Source organism: Nymphalis io, chromosome 22, assembly GCF_905147045.1.
Source record: "Nymphalis io chromosome 22, ilAglIoxx1.1, whole genome shotgun sequence".
Taxonomy (NCBI): Eukaryota; Metazoa; Arthropoda; class Insecta; order Lepidoptera; family Nymphalidae; genus Nymphalis; species Nymphalis io.
In genome coordinates this window covers 6347382-6365301 of record NC_065909.1, presented here as the reverse complement: position 1 = coordinate 6365301, position 17920 = coordinate 6347382, and the positions used below count along the sequence as shown (strand labels likewise).

Here is a 17920-nt window from a genome sequence, read left to right as displayed (position 1 = left end):
TAATTTATTTAAATTTACTAGATGTAAATCTTTGTGAAGTGAACCTTTAGGGCCCAGGTTATAAATCGCACGAATAGCCCTCTCCTGCAGTACAAAACTCGTATTAATATCGGCTGCATTACCCCAGAGTAGAATGTCATAAGAAATTATACTGTGGAAATAACTAAAATACACTAGGCGAGCCTACATGTAGAGCGAGTATTTACATCATCAACATTCTAATTTTTTTTACTGCGAAAGCTGCAGAGCTGAGTCTATTTGCCAATTCATTAATATGAGGGCCCCATTGAAGCTTAGAATATATGGTGATACCAAGAAATTATGTTGCTTCTACAGCATCTAAAGCTTCCCCATTTAAAAGTACATTCGTTTTTCAATTCGATTTTCGGCCCTTTTTATTATCTCGTATTATGTTGCATGAACTATGCGAATTGGGATTATATTCTATCTATTAAATACTAATAAAAGTACACCAATTCTCATTCAGGTATTAATTTATATTAATTAGGTAAATAATAACAAAATTCAATTCAGTACGTTTATTCGTCACAATTATCAAATTTATATTACAAATTAAACTACATTATTACATTAACAATTTTATCATTTCATATACAAAATATGAAAACAATCGAAAATTAAGTGTCAAAAAATAATATTTATCATTGTAAAAATATAATATTCTATGATGAAAAATGACGGACTTTTTTTATTTAAACATTAATTATATAATTATTTTTAATGATATGGAAACAATTTTAATACTATCATTTTTTAGTTACACGAACTGCTTCTGAAATCCATTTGAACAAAATATTCATTAAAAAAATATTTTTAATTATATAGACGTAAATATAATATTGACATAATTAGATAAGGAATATTCGAACCAATCCATATTGTCATACGAAGATAAAAATAGCCAATTTAGAATTAAATCCATTGAACTAAATGGTTGAGCGATTCCTTAATAAACGTTAGTGCAAATACGTAACGGTAAATGTGAAAAATAAATCCCAATTTTAAAGTACAAAAAGTCCACAAAGTGTTATTTCTTTTTATTTTATTTTTTAGTACTTTACATCATAAGTTGGCGAGGTAGAACCGACACTGCAAACATACCAAGTAGTAAATATACAATTCGATGTTATTTAATGATTATCTTATACTCTGTATTTTGAGTATAAAATAATCATTCAATTTATTTGTTTTAAAATTTCAAAACTAAGTAATAACAATGTATAGCGAGATTGTTGATTACAGATAATCTAATTATTGTAGTGTGCTTGATATTGTGGAGTAATTTTATATTAATAATACATAAAAGTAAGTAACTAAGTAACATTACATAAAAATATTATTAAAATTTGCCCATCAGCTTTTCATAGCTAGATATGTACATGATCAAATCTATAATTTTCATTTGCGTTTCAACGCTGACATAATTATATAATAAAACGTCGTTGAGTTCTTATAAAGTTCTCTGTGTGAGCTGAAACAAAAAATAAGTTTAAATTTTAATCGTAAATTAGCGTCTTCTTTTTTGTCTATTGTTCTACCAGAGAGGCTAACCACAAGATATATTATACTGTAAGAGTAACGGAATAGTTTTTTCACTCTAACAATCCGACACGAACGGAAGGAATTCAGGCAAATATTAATTGGCTTCACGTGTTTTCCGGGGCACGGAAGTGAAATCACCTCCAAATTACTAACTGCTAATGAAAATTTCTTGACATAGACACCCAAAACAAGGATTTACACTCTGTTTTTAACCGGTTAAACATAAATCTAAAGCGTCTCTATTTGAGTTCTTTCACCAAGTATACTTTTATTTTAATTATGCATTATTCATGCGTTAAGACGTTTTTATAATTTATCGTCAAAGGCACGACAAGATTTTATCGGCACGAATCACAGCCAATGAGAGCCAGACACAATAGGAAAGCAATACGTATATAGTTATATAAAGACGCTTTTAATTCTCTACACAACGCTTGACACCGACAATCCATTCCAATGAAACGAAATTAACGAACCTTTAATATAAATCAATAACGTCTACGATATTATATAAATTACATAGAGATTGAGATATCGTATTAGTTCCGTATAACACCGTGCTGGCTTGCTGATGTAAATGATGTATGGGTCTATTCAGAATATTATCATGACCATAAATACGAAATTACCCTAATTCTAAGGGGGGCTATATCTATGTATCCGGGACAGCAGGTATTGTTTGGGTGATGGGGATAGTATATGAACAGCCTAGGTAGCTTTCATAATCGTTACCCAGTTTTTGTCACATTTTAATTTGAATTTTAAGATCACTAAAACTCATTATTGGTCACCTTGTAGTAAGTAACAGCCTGTGAATTTCCCACTGCTGGGCTAAGGCCTCCTCTCCCTATTTGAGGAGAAGGTATGGAGCATATTTTACCACGGTGCTCCAATGCGGGTTGGTGGAAGTCACCTACCTACTCTTAATTATCTATAAATAATCTTTTTCTTTAAATTTAACAGACAGATTATTATTTTGTTCTCGAGACGCCAAATCTTAAAATACGCTTAGATTACTCAAGATCCAGTCTTGAGTAATCTATCAAATCTGTACCTGTAACGTACGCTAGCTGGCAGCTGTTGAAGAACTTTTGCTCATAAGCTTAGCTACCATCTCTTGTACCCTCTTCATTTCTTCCAACTGTGTCGTCACTTGATACAATCGGTTCTCACGCTCAACCACTGTTTTTTCTAACTGTTTTATCATCTGTGGATATAAAGGATACGCTTTATGTCGTCACTATAATAAAAACGTTAAGCCTACCTATTATTAATAATATTATAAATGCGAAAATGAGTTTGTTTATTTATCACGCCTTATCTCCTATAATCTCTCTTGTAATTTGCATACCTTTTTTACAGTGTACAGAAACAGACATGGGGTCCTTAACAGCTAAGCCACTTAAAATCACGCGAACGAAGCTACGTGCGGAAAGCTTAGTAGTCTCCGTCAACAGATAGCAAACCATGCTGATCAAAAATGCAAATATCATAGAATATAAAAGTTTTGTAGAGTTACGTTAGATAACAGAATCAAATTCATAATATACTTCAACATGTAAAGCCTATTCCAAGTTACAAGAGGAGTAAAGATCGTCGATCGACATTAGCCAACCGAGACCAAGCAAGCCGACGAAGCAGTGAATATTTAGTGTGCTCACATTATCCCGCTGTTCCAGCTCTCTCCTCAGCCCGCTGTCGGCTGCGGCCGCTTCTTCCAACTTCTTGTCACGTTGTTTAACGCGCTCCTCAAACTTTATCAATACACCCGCTAGCTCGCTGTTTTTGTTCGTCTGAAAACAATTATTTTACAATCGAATTATATGAAGCATAAATAGACGGCAAAATGGTCGCCACCATACATTGGCACTGGAAAAATTATTACGAATTCCTTACATCGCGAATGCGTCACCAACGTTGGAAACTAAGATGTATCTTGTGCCTGTAGTTACACTGGCTCGCTCATCATTCAAACCGGAAGTCAACGATACTATGTATTGCTGTTTGCCGGTAGAATACATGATGAGTGGGTGATACCCCCCTAGAAGAGCTTTGACAACCAAGTTAACATATAAATCTCATACAAATGCACAAACATCCATTATTACAGATCAGATGGTTAACCTGTTGTTCCAGCTTCTTTTGCAATGTCTTATTATCTGATTCGAGCTGCTTGAGTCGTTCCTCTGCTTCTGTTTCTCGTACTCTCATTTCGTTTTCAATATTCTGAAAAGAATAATATCATCAATACTATACCGAAAACATGTGTTTATATTAATAAATCTTAATTACTGTCGATGACAGGGTGCTGGTTCATTTTTCACCCATAGAATCGGAATTGCGAAACAAATGCCGCTCTAGTATTCTTGTCACAATTCAACATGGTCTGATGAGTACTGTACACATTTTAAAATTTATTTTTTGTATATATTTAATATTATATACATTATTTTATTAATTTTTTTAATATATATATATATATATACAGTACTCATCAGATATCATATATATAGGTATCAAACATAAACATATTAAATTTAAAAATACCCGTATCTATTTTAACATAACATAACAAGTTAGTACAACATTCGTACAACAGATGGCGTTGTTAATTAAAATTACATGAAATTCAAATACAATTGTGCTCACAGTTAACTGTGTTCTGAATTCCTTTTGTAAAATTTCCTTTTGATTTTCCTTATCTAATCTCTCGGCAGCCAACTTCGCTCTGAAACCTCGTAGCGTCGTTTCAGCATCTTCAAGTTGTTTATGAAGATCTTCTATGGATTTTTTGTGCCTAGAAATAAATAATATTATTGTATTGGCACTGTGAGAAATATTACCCATCTCTGACATCGTCAATGCGCCATTAACCTTGGGGACTAAGATTTATGTCCCTTGTGCATGTAGTTACACTGTCTCACTCAACCCTTCAAATCAAAATCAACAACACAAGTATTGGCAAATATTCATCCGACACATGAAAGTTTCCTCACTGCACTCACCTCAAAGCACTGGTGGTAGAGCTTTGTGCAAGCTCGCCTGGATATTCTACCGCAAAACAGCAGTACTTGGTATTGGTATTGTGTTCCGGTTTGAAGGGTGAGTGAGCCAGTGTAATTACAGGCACAAGGGACATAACATCTTAGTTCCCAAGGTCGGTGGCGCATTTCTTACTTGCCAATATCTATGGGCGTTGGTTACAACTTACCATCATATGCTCGTCCGCCTACCTATGCTATAAAAAAAAATGTTTTTCTTCAGTACACAAATTGTTTTTACTTTTGGTATTATAAAGTACTTAATCAAAGTAAAAGATCAATAAAAAAAGTACTATGTATAACAGCAATAATTAAAAAAAAATAAAAACTTAAAAAGTTTTGCATCGGCCGGGAATCGAACCCGGGCCGCCCGCGTGGCAGGCGAGCATTCTACCACTGAACCACCGATGCTTACATTAATTATGATGAAAAACGCATTTAGTACTCACATAGTTTTGATTTCTAGTGAAGTTATATTTATTTCTTTATTGCTATACATTTTAAATAATAGTAACTTCTGAAGCGGTAAAATAAAAAAAATAATATATAAAAACAAAACAATTACTGTTGTATCAATAAATTGTGAGTAATACTTTCATATCGACAATTGTTGTTATTTTTTTTAAATGAAAAGGAAAACTATATTCACCACCACCATTCCCAGACATTTATGAATTGTATAGTAAGTAACAGTCTATGAATGTCCAACTGCTAAGCTAAGGCCTCTCTGTTCTGGGAGAAGGTTTTGCGCAGAGCGCGCTTAGTAGGATTTCATAGAAATTAGATATGTTCCTTTACCCCCGAGTACAAAATTAATTATAAACACAAATTAATCACATGAAAATTAAGTTCTGCCTGACTGGGTTTGAACCCACAATCATCGCTTAATATTCACGCGTTCTAACAACTGCGTTCAACTTCTTATTTTAAAAACTTCTAAATTTCGATCTCAATGTAAATAATTCTTATATACATATATAAACTTACTTCTCATTTTGCATCTGTGTCGTATATAACACATCTTGCTGAGCGGAGTTCGTCGCTTGAAGCAACGCGAGTGCATGTTGTAACGACGCCATGTGTTCTGTTGCACCCTGTACATAACATTATTATAATATTTTTAACATTAATTTTTCTCATCTTTTTTCCATAATATATAAAGCTATGAAAATTAAGTTTCTGACAAAGCGGGACTTATTTAAAATTGTATTTAAAAGTAAAAGTGTGTATTGTAGATTTATGGATATTTTTAAATGTGTTTTGAAACTGTCATGGAGATTTTGAGTACTGTTATTATTTCTGTTTCAATTTCGCGAATCTCCAGTAGATAATCATGGATAATCATGGAGTCCTAAATTAAAGTTTTAAATATTATAATGGCATTATATCATTCTTTTTCTGACTGCATAACTCAAGCGACTGGTGAAGTTGTTGTGGAATAACGCCTGTAGTAGAAAGAATTATCGGCTCTACAGTATAGGGGAAGAGGGGGGAGAGGGGGTCGGTAAGGTCCTGTGTTCAATCTACAAATGTAATCATAAAAAGGGAATAGGTTTTTCTGTCATGAAATACTTTGTACAAGTGTTTTACTTTGTAACACAAAAGTATTAAGATTGACCAAAAATATTATTTCCAGTGTGATTATGAAGTTAATTTCTTTTTTTTTTTTATCAATATTTTTGCAGTAATATTTAATTTTACGCCATTGTTATGTTAAATGTAATTATCACCTCTAGAAAAAGGTAGCATTTAGTCTGTATCTTAATAACTGTTTTTATTTATGTACTAGTTATATTGAGTGCTTACTTTGTTGGTGTTGTATTCCTAAATAAGGTCCTCCAGACCGATTATGTTCACGGCCACGGTCACGACGGCTAATCTCAAGAGAGATTAGCCAACTGCACAGGTCATATTAAAAATATACACATTTCCTCTACTAAACGACATTACAAACGAATCTCCTATTTTATAAGAATCATGGACTTATTTCAACCGACAAACCGATTTTTTAACTAGTATATTGTCTAGTACAAACGCACCATGACTGGATAAAAAGACCATTAATATGCCTGAAATCATATTTATCCATTACTTCACTAACAAAAGGAAATGAAGACGTATGTATATAGAAATAATATAAATAAATGTTCAAGAGAAATTATGTTGATATATGAAGTGAATCGGTTTGGAAGGCGATGGCGCAGAGAAATGTTTTCACGAATGTATATTAATCTTTTCTCATTATTAAATGTTTTGTTAAATGACGTAAACAATATAATGTACTTTTTTATAATGCAAGGTAAGTGCTTTTAGTGGTATATATTGATAACTTCAAGATAGTGCATAAGGGTGTGCGCAAACACAGGTGCACTCTCTCTTCCCTCACTCTCATAATCCGACGGGACGGCCACCCGACACGACCGGAAATAGTTCAGGCGCAGGACCAACGGCTTTACGTGCTTTCCGAGGCACGGGAGTGTACACACATTCAACTTCCAAATTCGGGTTGCTATTGAGAATTTTTCGACAGAAAAACCCAATAAGTTTTTATTGGCCCGACCTGTGATTTTAACCCAGGACCTCCGTCTGCAGCCTTACATCTAGCCACTAGACCAACAAGGCAGTCATGAATAAATAAATACTATCTCGTTGTCGCTCACCTGTAACGCTACAGAATGCGAATGCAACCGCTGCTCAAGACACGTCATCTTGTAGCCGTACAGTTCCATCACACTCGACGTCGCGATGTCTGATATCTATAATTAAAATACAAGAAACACTTTATATTACACATTTCCGTTATCTATTTATATATCATTTTAATATATTATGCAAATCTATATGTTATTTTACCTAAAAAACCGCATCAAAATCGATCAATTCGTTTGGGAGCTACGATGCCACAGGCATACAAAGATCAACACGTTAAATTTATAACATCCCTCTTTTTACATCGGAGTTTAAAAAAAGGTTGACGATGTATAATCTAGGGTTAAACCCGCGCAATGGAGGCCCGCATAGGCACGGCCGGCCAGCAGAGCGCCACGGTAGCATGCGAAAGCGATCCCGTGGCGCTTCTCGTTAAGACGGAAAGGGTACCGCTGGTTTTTTAGTGGGTATTCCTATGTTCGGGGTGCACTCGGCGTCTTGGACACCGGTGAGCCCCACATACCCGCGAAACGCGTAATGCGTTTTTTCCAGCGTTCAAAAAAATAAAAAAAAATTAAAAAAAAAAGCGTTAAACCCGCAGCTCACCTTCCCGGCTTGCAGCGCGTCGGAGAGGCGCGCCACGAGGCGGTCGAGCGCGAGCTCCTGCGCCGGCGACAGGCGCTCCGGCGCGTCGTCGCGCGGGGACGCGTCCGCCTCCCGCTCGGGCGCGCTCTGCAGACTCTCGCCGAATATCTGGCGACACCGTTATATATTCTATTGAAAGTGGCGCGGCTCTTCACAATAGAGACTGTCTGCTAATATTATAGTACAAGGTATACAGTTGTGGTCATATAATTGAGAACGATTGGAATTATCAGATTATTTTATCAAAATCAAAATAAAGACAGTTCCTAGTTCTCTTCATCTTTTATATTATTCATATACATATTATAGCTCTGTTCTTTATTTTCTTTGTTGTTGTTATATTTTTATATATGTGAAAAAAATTATTATCAATTACCGCCTTCACGAATTTCTGCTTAGCCTAAAGGTTGAGAATGCCTTTAGGCATTAAGTCCGCCTTTTGTCCTACTACACAATGTATGGTGTGTCAAAAAAGTATTTAAAGAAATAAATAAATAAATCATGTCCTGTGTAGTTATGTATTCCTTCTTAAAAGTAACTAGTTATGTTATGATATAGCCACATGAATAGAGCAAACGGTATTAGGAGTATAGATTAAACCATTTGGACACAAACAATATACCTTATGTCTTGTTTAAAAAATTGTATTATCTACGTAAATATATTATGTTTAAATAAATACCCAATAATGTTACCTGATTCATTTGATCCGATGGAAAATAGTGATGTTTGACCAGCTGCATGATCTGTCTTCGTCGTAGTCCGTTATTACCTGTAAGCGCCACACATAGGAGCTTGCGAACCTGAAATCCAAAATTTGTTACATAACAAAAAGTGCAGTGAACTTTAGCATCTAGGCTAAAGGTATTATATACCTTAATCCAATAGGAGAAGGAGTTACTTAGATTTATATATTCCGTGCGATTTGCCAGAAGCTCTGCCATATTATGCACTATAAATAGCTTTTTATTTCTAATATATTTTTATTTATAATACGACACTATTCTTTTTTTTTTACAATTAATACTTGCCTGATGTTAAGCATCGACACAGTGTAAGATGTAGCACGCTTGCCTATAAGAAACCTGTTTACTCTGGATTTGAAGACACCAACATTGTACCTATCAGGAAATACGGACTCAGGCAAAGCATTCCATAGTTTCGCAATGCGAATGATGAATGTAGATTCAAAGCGCTTCGTACGTAGGCGGGAAAATTCCACTGTGTACCTATGGCGCTTTGGTCGCGTTTGCCTGGCCGTTCGATGGTAAAAAGGGGCTGGAGGAATCAGTTCATGTAATTCCTGAGCACATTCTCCGAAATTCCACTTAATTATACTTCCAGAGTTCCGAAAACAACTTCGCCGACAATCAAGACCACACATTACTTCAGATTTCGACCAATGATATCGCGTATAACAGTTGAAAGTCAAAGCCGTTTATCTTTTGCTATTGAAATGGTTAAACTAATGTGTTTTTAATTGCCTAATTTTTTATTTCTTTATACCAAAGAAAAGTGACAACTATGCTCCCCCATATTCCACCCAAACAGCAAATACAAATCAAATATAGCTCAAACAATGTTTACTGTTAATTATTATGTTAATTATTACAAAATGGCGTCGATTAATATGGACATTAAATATCGTAATTTGTTATCGAATATATTTTTCTCGTCCAGAGCTAATGTTAATTAAGGCAGCATGCTCGCAACGAAATCAGATTTGTAAAGGAGATCATAAGTAACATAATATTATATGTATTTCTTAACTTACTTCAAAAAGTTTCATCTCCTTGCTTAATGATTGCGATCAAATGAAAGAAAAAGTAAATATATAATTTAAAAATTTGCTATAAATACCTACTAGGAAGCTATAAATATTTAGAACTACACTACGTACTGAACATTATCTTACATTTTTAATTATTTTTAATTAAAAAAAAATCATTATTAAGAAGTAAAATATTCAACACTAAAATGATTTTATATTTTAATTAAAATAAAAAAAATATATGGAAGATTAATAAATATGTATAAGGACATTTAATAGAAAGGTACCAGGAAATCATAAGCAGATAAGACATGTCTACTTACTTGATGATGGGCTAACATCCTATTAAAGGCGGCTTCCCATTGCTTCGAGAGCGGAGCTAAAGATAATCCACTCCGACATGCTAGTACCACACTTTTTTGAGCCGTTTCCATTCCCACAGGGCCATTCTAATAAAAGATAAATATATTAAGGAATTAATTTAATCTTGTGCCGTTATATATCTTCATTTTTGATAAACATACGTGTCTGCCATAAAATAATTGCCAAAATAATATTATATGAATTTCATGCTCCTAAATATTTTACCTGTGAAGTGTATTGTAACACACTGTACAATGTGTCTTCAAAGGAGTCAGGGGTAACCTCTTGTAAAACTCGTTCTTGGGTTTCACTCGACTCGCATAAAGCTCCAACTACTTGCAACTGTAAATAAAATTAAGTAATTGTAGCAGATTTTACGTATACATTACATTATACATGTTTACTTTTTTTTTATATATATTCGCCGGGAGGGCAAATGACTCTACTCCACCTGATGGTAAGTGGTAGTAGAGTCCAAACGCGACGACGGCCAGTACAGACGGGAAAAACGTTCTGCACTAGCCGCCTTCGCCTTGCCGGCCCGCAAGATGCCTCTTCACGCCTCGTTTGAAGGAACCCGGGTTGTAAGAGGAGGGGAACACGTGAGCTGGTAAGGAATTCCATTTTTTGGAAGTGCGACAAAGAAAGTAGTTGCCAAATTTCTTTGTTCGCGATGGAATTGATGTCACAGTTACGCGGTGACATCGAGAACCAGCTCGCGTGGACTTAAGAAGGAAGGGGGAAGCAGGAATTAGAGAGAATAATTCCTCAGAGCACTCGCCGTGATACAGTCGATAGAAAGCGCTCAGTGCTGCTATCTCACGACGCAATTGTAAAGGTTCAAGGGTGTTTGTGACCTTTACGTCGCCAATAATGCGCACGGCACGTCGCTGCAACCGGTCCAAGGCCTCAAGTAGGTACTTAGCGGAGCCATTCCAAAGGTGCGAACAATACTCCACGCAAGACCGTACCTGTGTTTTGTTTATAGAATAGGAAGGTGGACGAGCATATGGGCCACCTGATGGTAAGTGGTCACCAAACGCCCTTAGACATTGGCATTGGAAGAAATGTCAACCATCGCTTATAGCCAATGCGCCACCAACCTTGGGAACTAAGATTTTATGTCCCTTGTGCCTGTAATTGCACTGACTCACTCACCCTTCAAACCGGAACACAACAATATCAAGTATTGCTGTTTTGTTTGTATTATTGTTTTTTTGTATAGCAGGCACAGTTGTTGTGGCGTGAAAAAGCGCCGCACCTTGTTCAGAACTCCGAGTTTCCGTGAAGCTGTTTTTATAACAGCCTCGATGTAATCCCTTGGACTAAGGTCGCAGCGAACGTCAATCCCCAGCATGGCGATTTTGCTTTGCATCACCAGCGGAGTACCACAGAGGGAGGGAAGAGGGGAAAATGTTGACTTTTTCGCCGTGAGAGCGCATACCTGTGTTTTCTTGGCATTAAACTCAACAAGATTATCAGAGCCCCATTTGGCGATGAGCTCTAACGTCCTATCGAGTTCAATGACAAGATCCTTCCGCCTCTCCTCAATTTCCGCTCGCCCAGCCACTGCGCGTCCGTGGTATCCACCATGCACTGTACTATCGTCTGCATAGCAATGTATGTTCCCAAGGGAGAGCATATCATTAATATGCAAAAGAAAGAGTGTGGGAGATAGCACAGATCCCTGGGGGACCCCAGCATTCACTACATAGAATTGTGAAGCGCAACCATCAACTAAAACACGAAGGCTACGCTTGTGTAGGAAGCTGGCAATCCAGGCGCATAGCTGGAGAGAAGACTTCTGTGACAGACCCTGTCGAAAGCCTTGGAGATATCGAGGCTGACAGCCAACGATTCTCCATGCTTGTCGATAGCTTCACCCCAGAGGTGTGTTACGTACGCTAGAAGATCACCTGTGGACCGTTTTGGTCGAAACCCGTACTGACGAGCATTAATTAAACAGTGATTTTCTAGGTAATGGATCAGTTGGTTGTTTAAAATCCGTTCCATCACCTTACAAAGTACTGAGGTGATAGCTATTGGCCGATAATTTGCCGGGTCAGAGCGATCCCCTTTTTTGGGAACCGCTTGCACATTAGCTCTTCTCCAAGCCTCCGGCACACATCCCGAAGAGAGAGAAAGTTAGAACAGGCGCGTTAACACAGGAGACAGCTCCGCTGCGCACTTCTTCAGCACTATGGATGGTATTCCATCGGGACCGCTAGCTTTCCGTACATCAAGTGATTGCAGCTCCGCACGCACATCACGTTGCCTGATTTTAATGTCAGGCATCGTATGGCCACATGAAGGTATTGTAGGTGGCAGCGCACTACAATCATCGATGACGGAATTGTCGGCAAAGAGTTTAGCCAGGAGATCAGCTTGCTCTTGCGGACTGTGAGCTAGCGATCTGTCCGGATTTCTGAGCGGTGGCAGCGAAGGTTGGCAGAAATTGTTTTGCACAGACTTGGTCAGACGCCAGAAGCTACGGGAGCCCCTAGGATGCAAAATATACATTACGTATACATTATACATTTGTATCAAAAATATTTTTTTTTTCAAACTTTAACTAGAGACTAGTGAACTGCACAGAAGATATAATATTGCAGGCATGTGCGCAATTAAAAGTTGTGATGGAATCCGCGCGTATCACATGAAATTCTGCCACATGTGTTTTAATCCACATTTTTTTTTATAGAATAGGAAGGCGGACGAGCATCAGGTGGCCCTGATGGTAAGTGGTCACCAACGCCTATAGACATTGGCATTGTAAGAAATGTTAACCATCGCTTACATCACCAATTCGCCACCAACCTTGGGAACTAATATGGTATGTCCCTTATGCCTGTAATTACACTGGCTCACTCACCCTTCAAACCGGAACACAACAATACCAAGTACTACTGTTTTGCGGTAGAATATCTGATGAGTGCATGGTACTTATCCAGACGAGCTTGCACAAAGCTCTACCACAAGTGCCATTTAAACAAGCATTCTCAATAGGTGACGACCTTAGCCCACCCGTGGGACATTTACGTGTTATTCACTACTACTACAAAACAAGGCCTAGGTTCCAATGTAATAAATATGAAGTCATTAAAAAATCATGACTTAAATTTTAATTTAACAAAACAGCTAAAATATTAGTGCTAACATGTTTATAAACTTTCTTGTCATTTGTAAAAATTTACCCATTGTAATCCAACTTTCCCTGGTTCCAAAGACGGTGGCACCAGAAGTGCCGGTAACCCATCACTAACAACTGCTAGTAACTCTTGAGGTAAAACACCTTCATCTGGAAGAGAGGAAGGAAGTGAGAGGAAAGGAAGTTTTTATCAATAATCTAATTCACAGAAGTAGATACATTAACATAGGATTCCAAATTTGAAATTTGTCTTTTTTTTATTTGAATATTCTGAAGATTACCCTTATATTGAGCAATGATAGCTGCAAACAATTCCAAAGACTCTGGCAGGCAAATTCGACTCGATTTCATGCACAGACATACAAGTTGACAGTGATGACATCTCATTGAGTATAGATCTGAAAATATTATTAGATAAATTCATGACAGTTTCAGGATGTAGCGTTTTGTTAAAATGTTAATGAAATAAATAAAAAAATAAAATTTTTACTATTTGTTTAGACTTACCCAAATTTACCAAAACGGTGAGGAATTTCAATACATTTTGTAAGCAACTCATAGAATTCTCTGGTTCACCCATGTCGTCAGATGCTGTTTTACACAAATCTTCTATTTTCTATAAATAAATGAAATAAATCCAATATAAACGAGATTCATTACATAGCATATATTGTTAATATTTTTATGTTCACTTTAGACAATTTTATTCCGTTGCCAAGGAAAGCTTACTACTAAAAGCCTCTGCTAAAACTAAGTATAGTTAATTTATTTATTATTCTAAAAATTAAAGAAATCACATATCAACAGTTCAAGTCAAGTTTTAGACATTAAAATGTTTACTTTCTTAGAAAGTTACTTGCAAACAAAACTAAGCAAATTTATTTTAATAAATGTCCTATGATCCATAAGTATTTACTGTATTAAATTTATTAGTCAAATAGCTTTTACCAACAGTCATGATCAGTTATGCATTCTGATAAATAATACAAGAATCAAAACTGAATTAATAATATCATAGATTAAAAGTCTAAGCTGAGATGGTCCAGTGTTTGGTAAATGGAACGCTGGAAAAATTGATGGTTGTGGGTTCAAACCCGGGCCAGAACCACTGAGTTTTTATGTGCTTAATTTGTATTCCACCAACCCGCATTGGAGCAGTGCGGTGGAATAAGATCCATACCTTCCCCTCAAGGAGAAGACGCCTTAGACCAGCAGTGGGCCATTCACAGGCTGATACTGTAATTAAAACGCTAAAGATTTTAAAATTAAGGTACACTAAGAATATAAAAATCACACATACCATTAAAGATTCCTGTAGAGCAGTATTAAAATGACTATATGAAAGCACATAGCTCCGTAGATTATTATCTGTGCATAAATCATTTATAAATGTGTATGCGTGTAGAAGTTGAATTGTATCTCTATCACTGGAAACAGAATACAAAATTAGTATTCGTATTAATTATTAATTTTCTCTTTATATTATAGTTTTTAATGCACATAATAAAAATTTGAATAGAAACATCGGCATACTTCAAAGAAATACATAATTCTATGTTATGTAACTTATGACTGATTATTGTTTTTAATAACTACCCGATTGCCTTATTGAATGTGCGCATAGTGCAGCACAGATAGCTATGTATGTCTGACTGTCGAATTGCAGCTGAGCCCCTTGTACCACTGGATAAGCATAAGAGCAGGCGACACACTTCTACACCACCATAGCCACCATCCTGGAATTAGAATACATGTGTAAGTATAATTTGTAAGCTGTTTAAGTGCCCAGTAACAAGGAAAATGTAATACTTGAATGCAAGAATAATGAGTATGAATCCTACTGAAGGTGTACTGAAATTTTGTTAATATTGTTCCTATCACATATTCTAATGCCAACAATAATATGTTTTTATTGTATTCTGGATGGCAAAGTGATTGAACCAGAGTAACTACAGGCACAAGCTATAAAGTTTTCAAGTCATTTAGTTTCCAAGGTTGGTGGTGCATCGGAGATATAAGGGATGATTAGTATTTCTTATACACTCCCTTTGACATAAAAAATAATGTATGTTATACTTAATACTGACCTTTAAACTTATCAAATGTACAACAAAATCCTTTGTATCCACAGTTCTCATGAGTGCATAAATTGCAGGTAAATTACCATAACATACATTTACTAAGACTGTCAGAGACTTGTGACCAATGGTCCGATGCTGTGGTTCAGTCATGGGCTGCAATATCCAATCAGTAAGCTGCTTCATGAGACTGGTTAGGTAGGATTCTTGCCAACTAATTTTTATACCATATGAAATATCCTGTTAAAAGATATAAATGTAAAGTAGTGTAGAATTTTTTAGACATTGAATATATTAAAAATATTTTATTTTACCTGCATCACAGACAGAAGTTTAATTTTTTTATCATTTGATATTGTATCTGATAACAAACGAGACAGGATTGGCATAAATCTGAAAAATTAATTTTTTATTTAACTTTTAAAAATATTAGTAACCAATATTGACTGTTATCTTTTACCTGTTTTGTAACATAAAACTTACTTGTAAGTATGCGTAAGTGCATGTCTAGCACTGGGTTCGACGGAGGCTCTGGCAAGAACCGCGACACCTGCCCAGTGCGGCCCTCTACCATCACACATCACTCGCCATAAAGAGCTGAAGAAGGCGCATACCTCACTACGTCCCGGAGAAAATATTGATAGGTCACAGGACGAAGCAATGAGCTAAAAATATTATTATATTTTTAAAATTACACCAGCAGATTTCAATTAAATAAATTAATTTATTTACAGCAAGTTGTTTAGGTGTTGGTATTTATTACAGAATTTATTTGAAATTGGAGTTACTTACCCCTAAGTATCGAGTCATCACATTAACTGCAGATTCACTGTGTGTAGCTTCAAATTCACGAGCTGCATTTACAAAAGCTTTTAAATTAGCAAATTTAACTCCATCAGGAGGGTTGTTGTTCCAGCCTTCAACACCGTCGACTTCCATCATAATGCAATTTACTTTAAACACTGATTGTTAAAAAACTTAGATACGGTGTATTCACAAATCAAATAAGGACTAAAGTTTATAAATCAGTAGGTAAAACATATATAAAATAGTTAAAATTTTAAAAACTACGGTAATAGCAAGTTGAAAGTTTAACTTCAACTGTTTTTGTGATTTTTACTATTGGTTCTCAAAAGACACATTAAAACACGATCATCGAAACGTTGTTTTAATTGGTCAAAACGCTTTATTTACAAAATGCTCGACTGTGATTGGCTAATGACCACATTTTAGGAAATCTTATTCGGATTAATTTGACAGATAACTAATGTGTGTTATTTATTTATTTGGATCTCCAACAGTTGTAGATAACACACATTCCAAATACTTTTTACATTAACTTAAAACACGATATACAACTTTTTTTTTTTTTTTATAGAATAGGAAGGCGGACGAGCATATGGGCCACCTGATGGTAAGTGGTCACCAACGCTCTTAGACATTGGCATTGTAAGAAATGTCAACCATCGCTTACATATCCAATGCGCCACCAACCTTGGGAACTAAGATTTTATGTCCCTTGTGCCTGTAATTACACTGGCTCACTCACCCTTCAAACCGGAACACAACAATATCAAGTATTGCTGTTTTGCGGTAGAATATCTGATGAGTGGGTGGTACCTACCCAGACGAGCTTGCAACATATAAATACATACATAAATGGTGTTATTTGGAAACCATAATATTATTATTTTGTATATTTATTTATTTAAGCTATACTTTCAACTGAGATAATTAAAGTACCACAAATATCAATAACCATTTCTCATGATTTAATGAAATAATTAGGTTGTTTACTATTTTATATTATTATTTTTAACCTATCTCTTTATATGTACACAAAAAGTATTATGATTTTAGACATTGTATATCCATGTTTTTAAAGAATAATATAAAATTAAACACTTCTTATATTATGTAAAGGCAAGAGAAAGTTTATTGTTTTTATTATTTTTTGCTATGTCAGTTATTAATTATATATCTATTATATATACTCCGTAGACAGAGAAACTAATAGACGCCATGACGATTTCCTTCTCACTTACACAAGAAAGAGAACGAAAATTACGTAACAAATGGTTAAGACAGAGATAGAATTATCAAATCTTTTGTCTCTTATCGCGTAACCAGTTTTGGTGTTTGTTTTGCTACTCAAGTAGCGAAACAAACTTGACAGTTGGTGCGTTCATTGTGTTTTTTGTTCAATTTTCGCTTACTTTTATGTTAGAAAACGATTCTTATCCAGTGAAAAGGCCGAGAAACACGTTATACAATGGTGCATTGTCGTATTATTTCATGTTAAAGTGATAGCAAGAAGAAAATTGCCGGCGTGTGTTTTTACGCGTAAGTACGTCTATTTTGTCCCTAAATATAATTTCTCAGTGATGTTTATTTATGCCATAGCATGACGGAACCTTATATTGCATTAAAATCCTGAAGATAATAAGATTTTTCAGTTTTTATCATTCATAACCTATAATTATTTATGATGTAAGTGCTGCCAGCGTCAGCTAAAAAATGTCCCGATTTTCGATGAAAAACATCGACTCGTCGACAATGTAAGCATATAAATATGGAGTCCAATAATAACCTAAAGTGCTTCTTTATAAGTATATAAATATGTTATTTTAATTTATTCGCTCCCCTATTTATAATTTCCTAA

The 17920-nt window shown here is 35.5% G+C and overlaps 1 protein-coding gene and 1 non-coding gene across 2 annotated transcripts; both read right to left on the bottom strand.

Moving 5' to 3' along the window:
- Positions 1-862: 862 nt before the first annotated feature.
- On the bottom strand, positions 863-16308 carry LOC126777163 (uncharacterized). The gene is made up of 20 exons (XM_050500110.1): positions 16051-16308; positions 15742-15923; positions 15573-15651; positions 15268-15498; positions 14777-14916; positions 14481-14607; positions 13688-13796; positions 13462-13578; positions 13227-13330; positions 10258-10374; positions 9993-10118; positions 8594-8701; positions 7860-8006; positions 7265-7360; positions 5592-5698; positions 4213-4360; positions 3688-3789; positions 3225-3356; positions 2618-2770; positions 863-1492 (listed from the first exon to the last, which is right to left on the bottom strand). Exons 1-19 carry the CDS (start codon positions 16198-16200, stop codon positions 2630-2632), a joined length of 2463 nt encoding a protein of 820 aa, XP_050356067.1. The 5' UTR covers positions 16201-16308; the 3' UTR covers positions 863-1492; positions 2618-2629.
- On the bottom strand, positions 4945-5015 carry Trnag-gcc (transfer RNA glycine (anticodon GCC)). Its single transcript has one exon. It is a non-coding gene; the product is annotated as a tRNA-Gly (tRNA).
- Positions 16309-17920: the final 1612 nt, after the last annotated feature.

Coding starts and splice junctions, on each gene's coding strand:
- LOC126777163 (XM_050500110.1), bottom strand. CDS start 16,200: ATGATGGAAGTCGACGGTGTTGAAGGCTGGAACAACAACCCTCCTGAT. Junction 14,917..15,267: donor TACATTTGATAAGTTTAAAG/GTCAGTATTAAG, acceptor TTCTAATTCCAG/GATGGTGGCTATGGTGGTGT. Junction 13,331..13,461: donor TATCATTGCTCAATATAAGG/GTAATCTTCAGA, acceptor CCTCTCTTCCAG/ATGAAGGTGTTTTACCTCAA.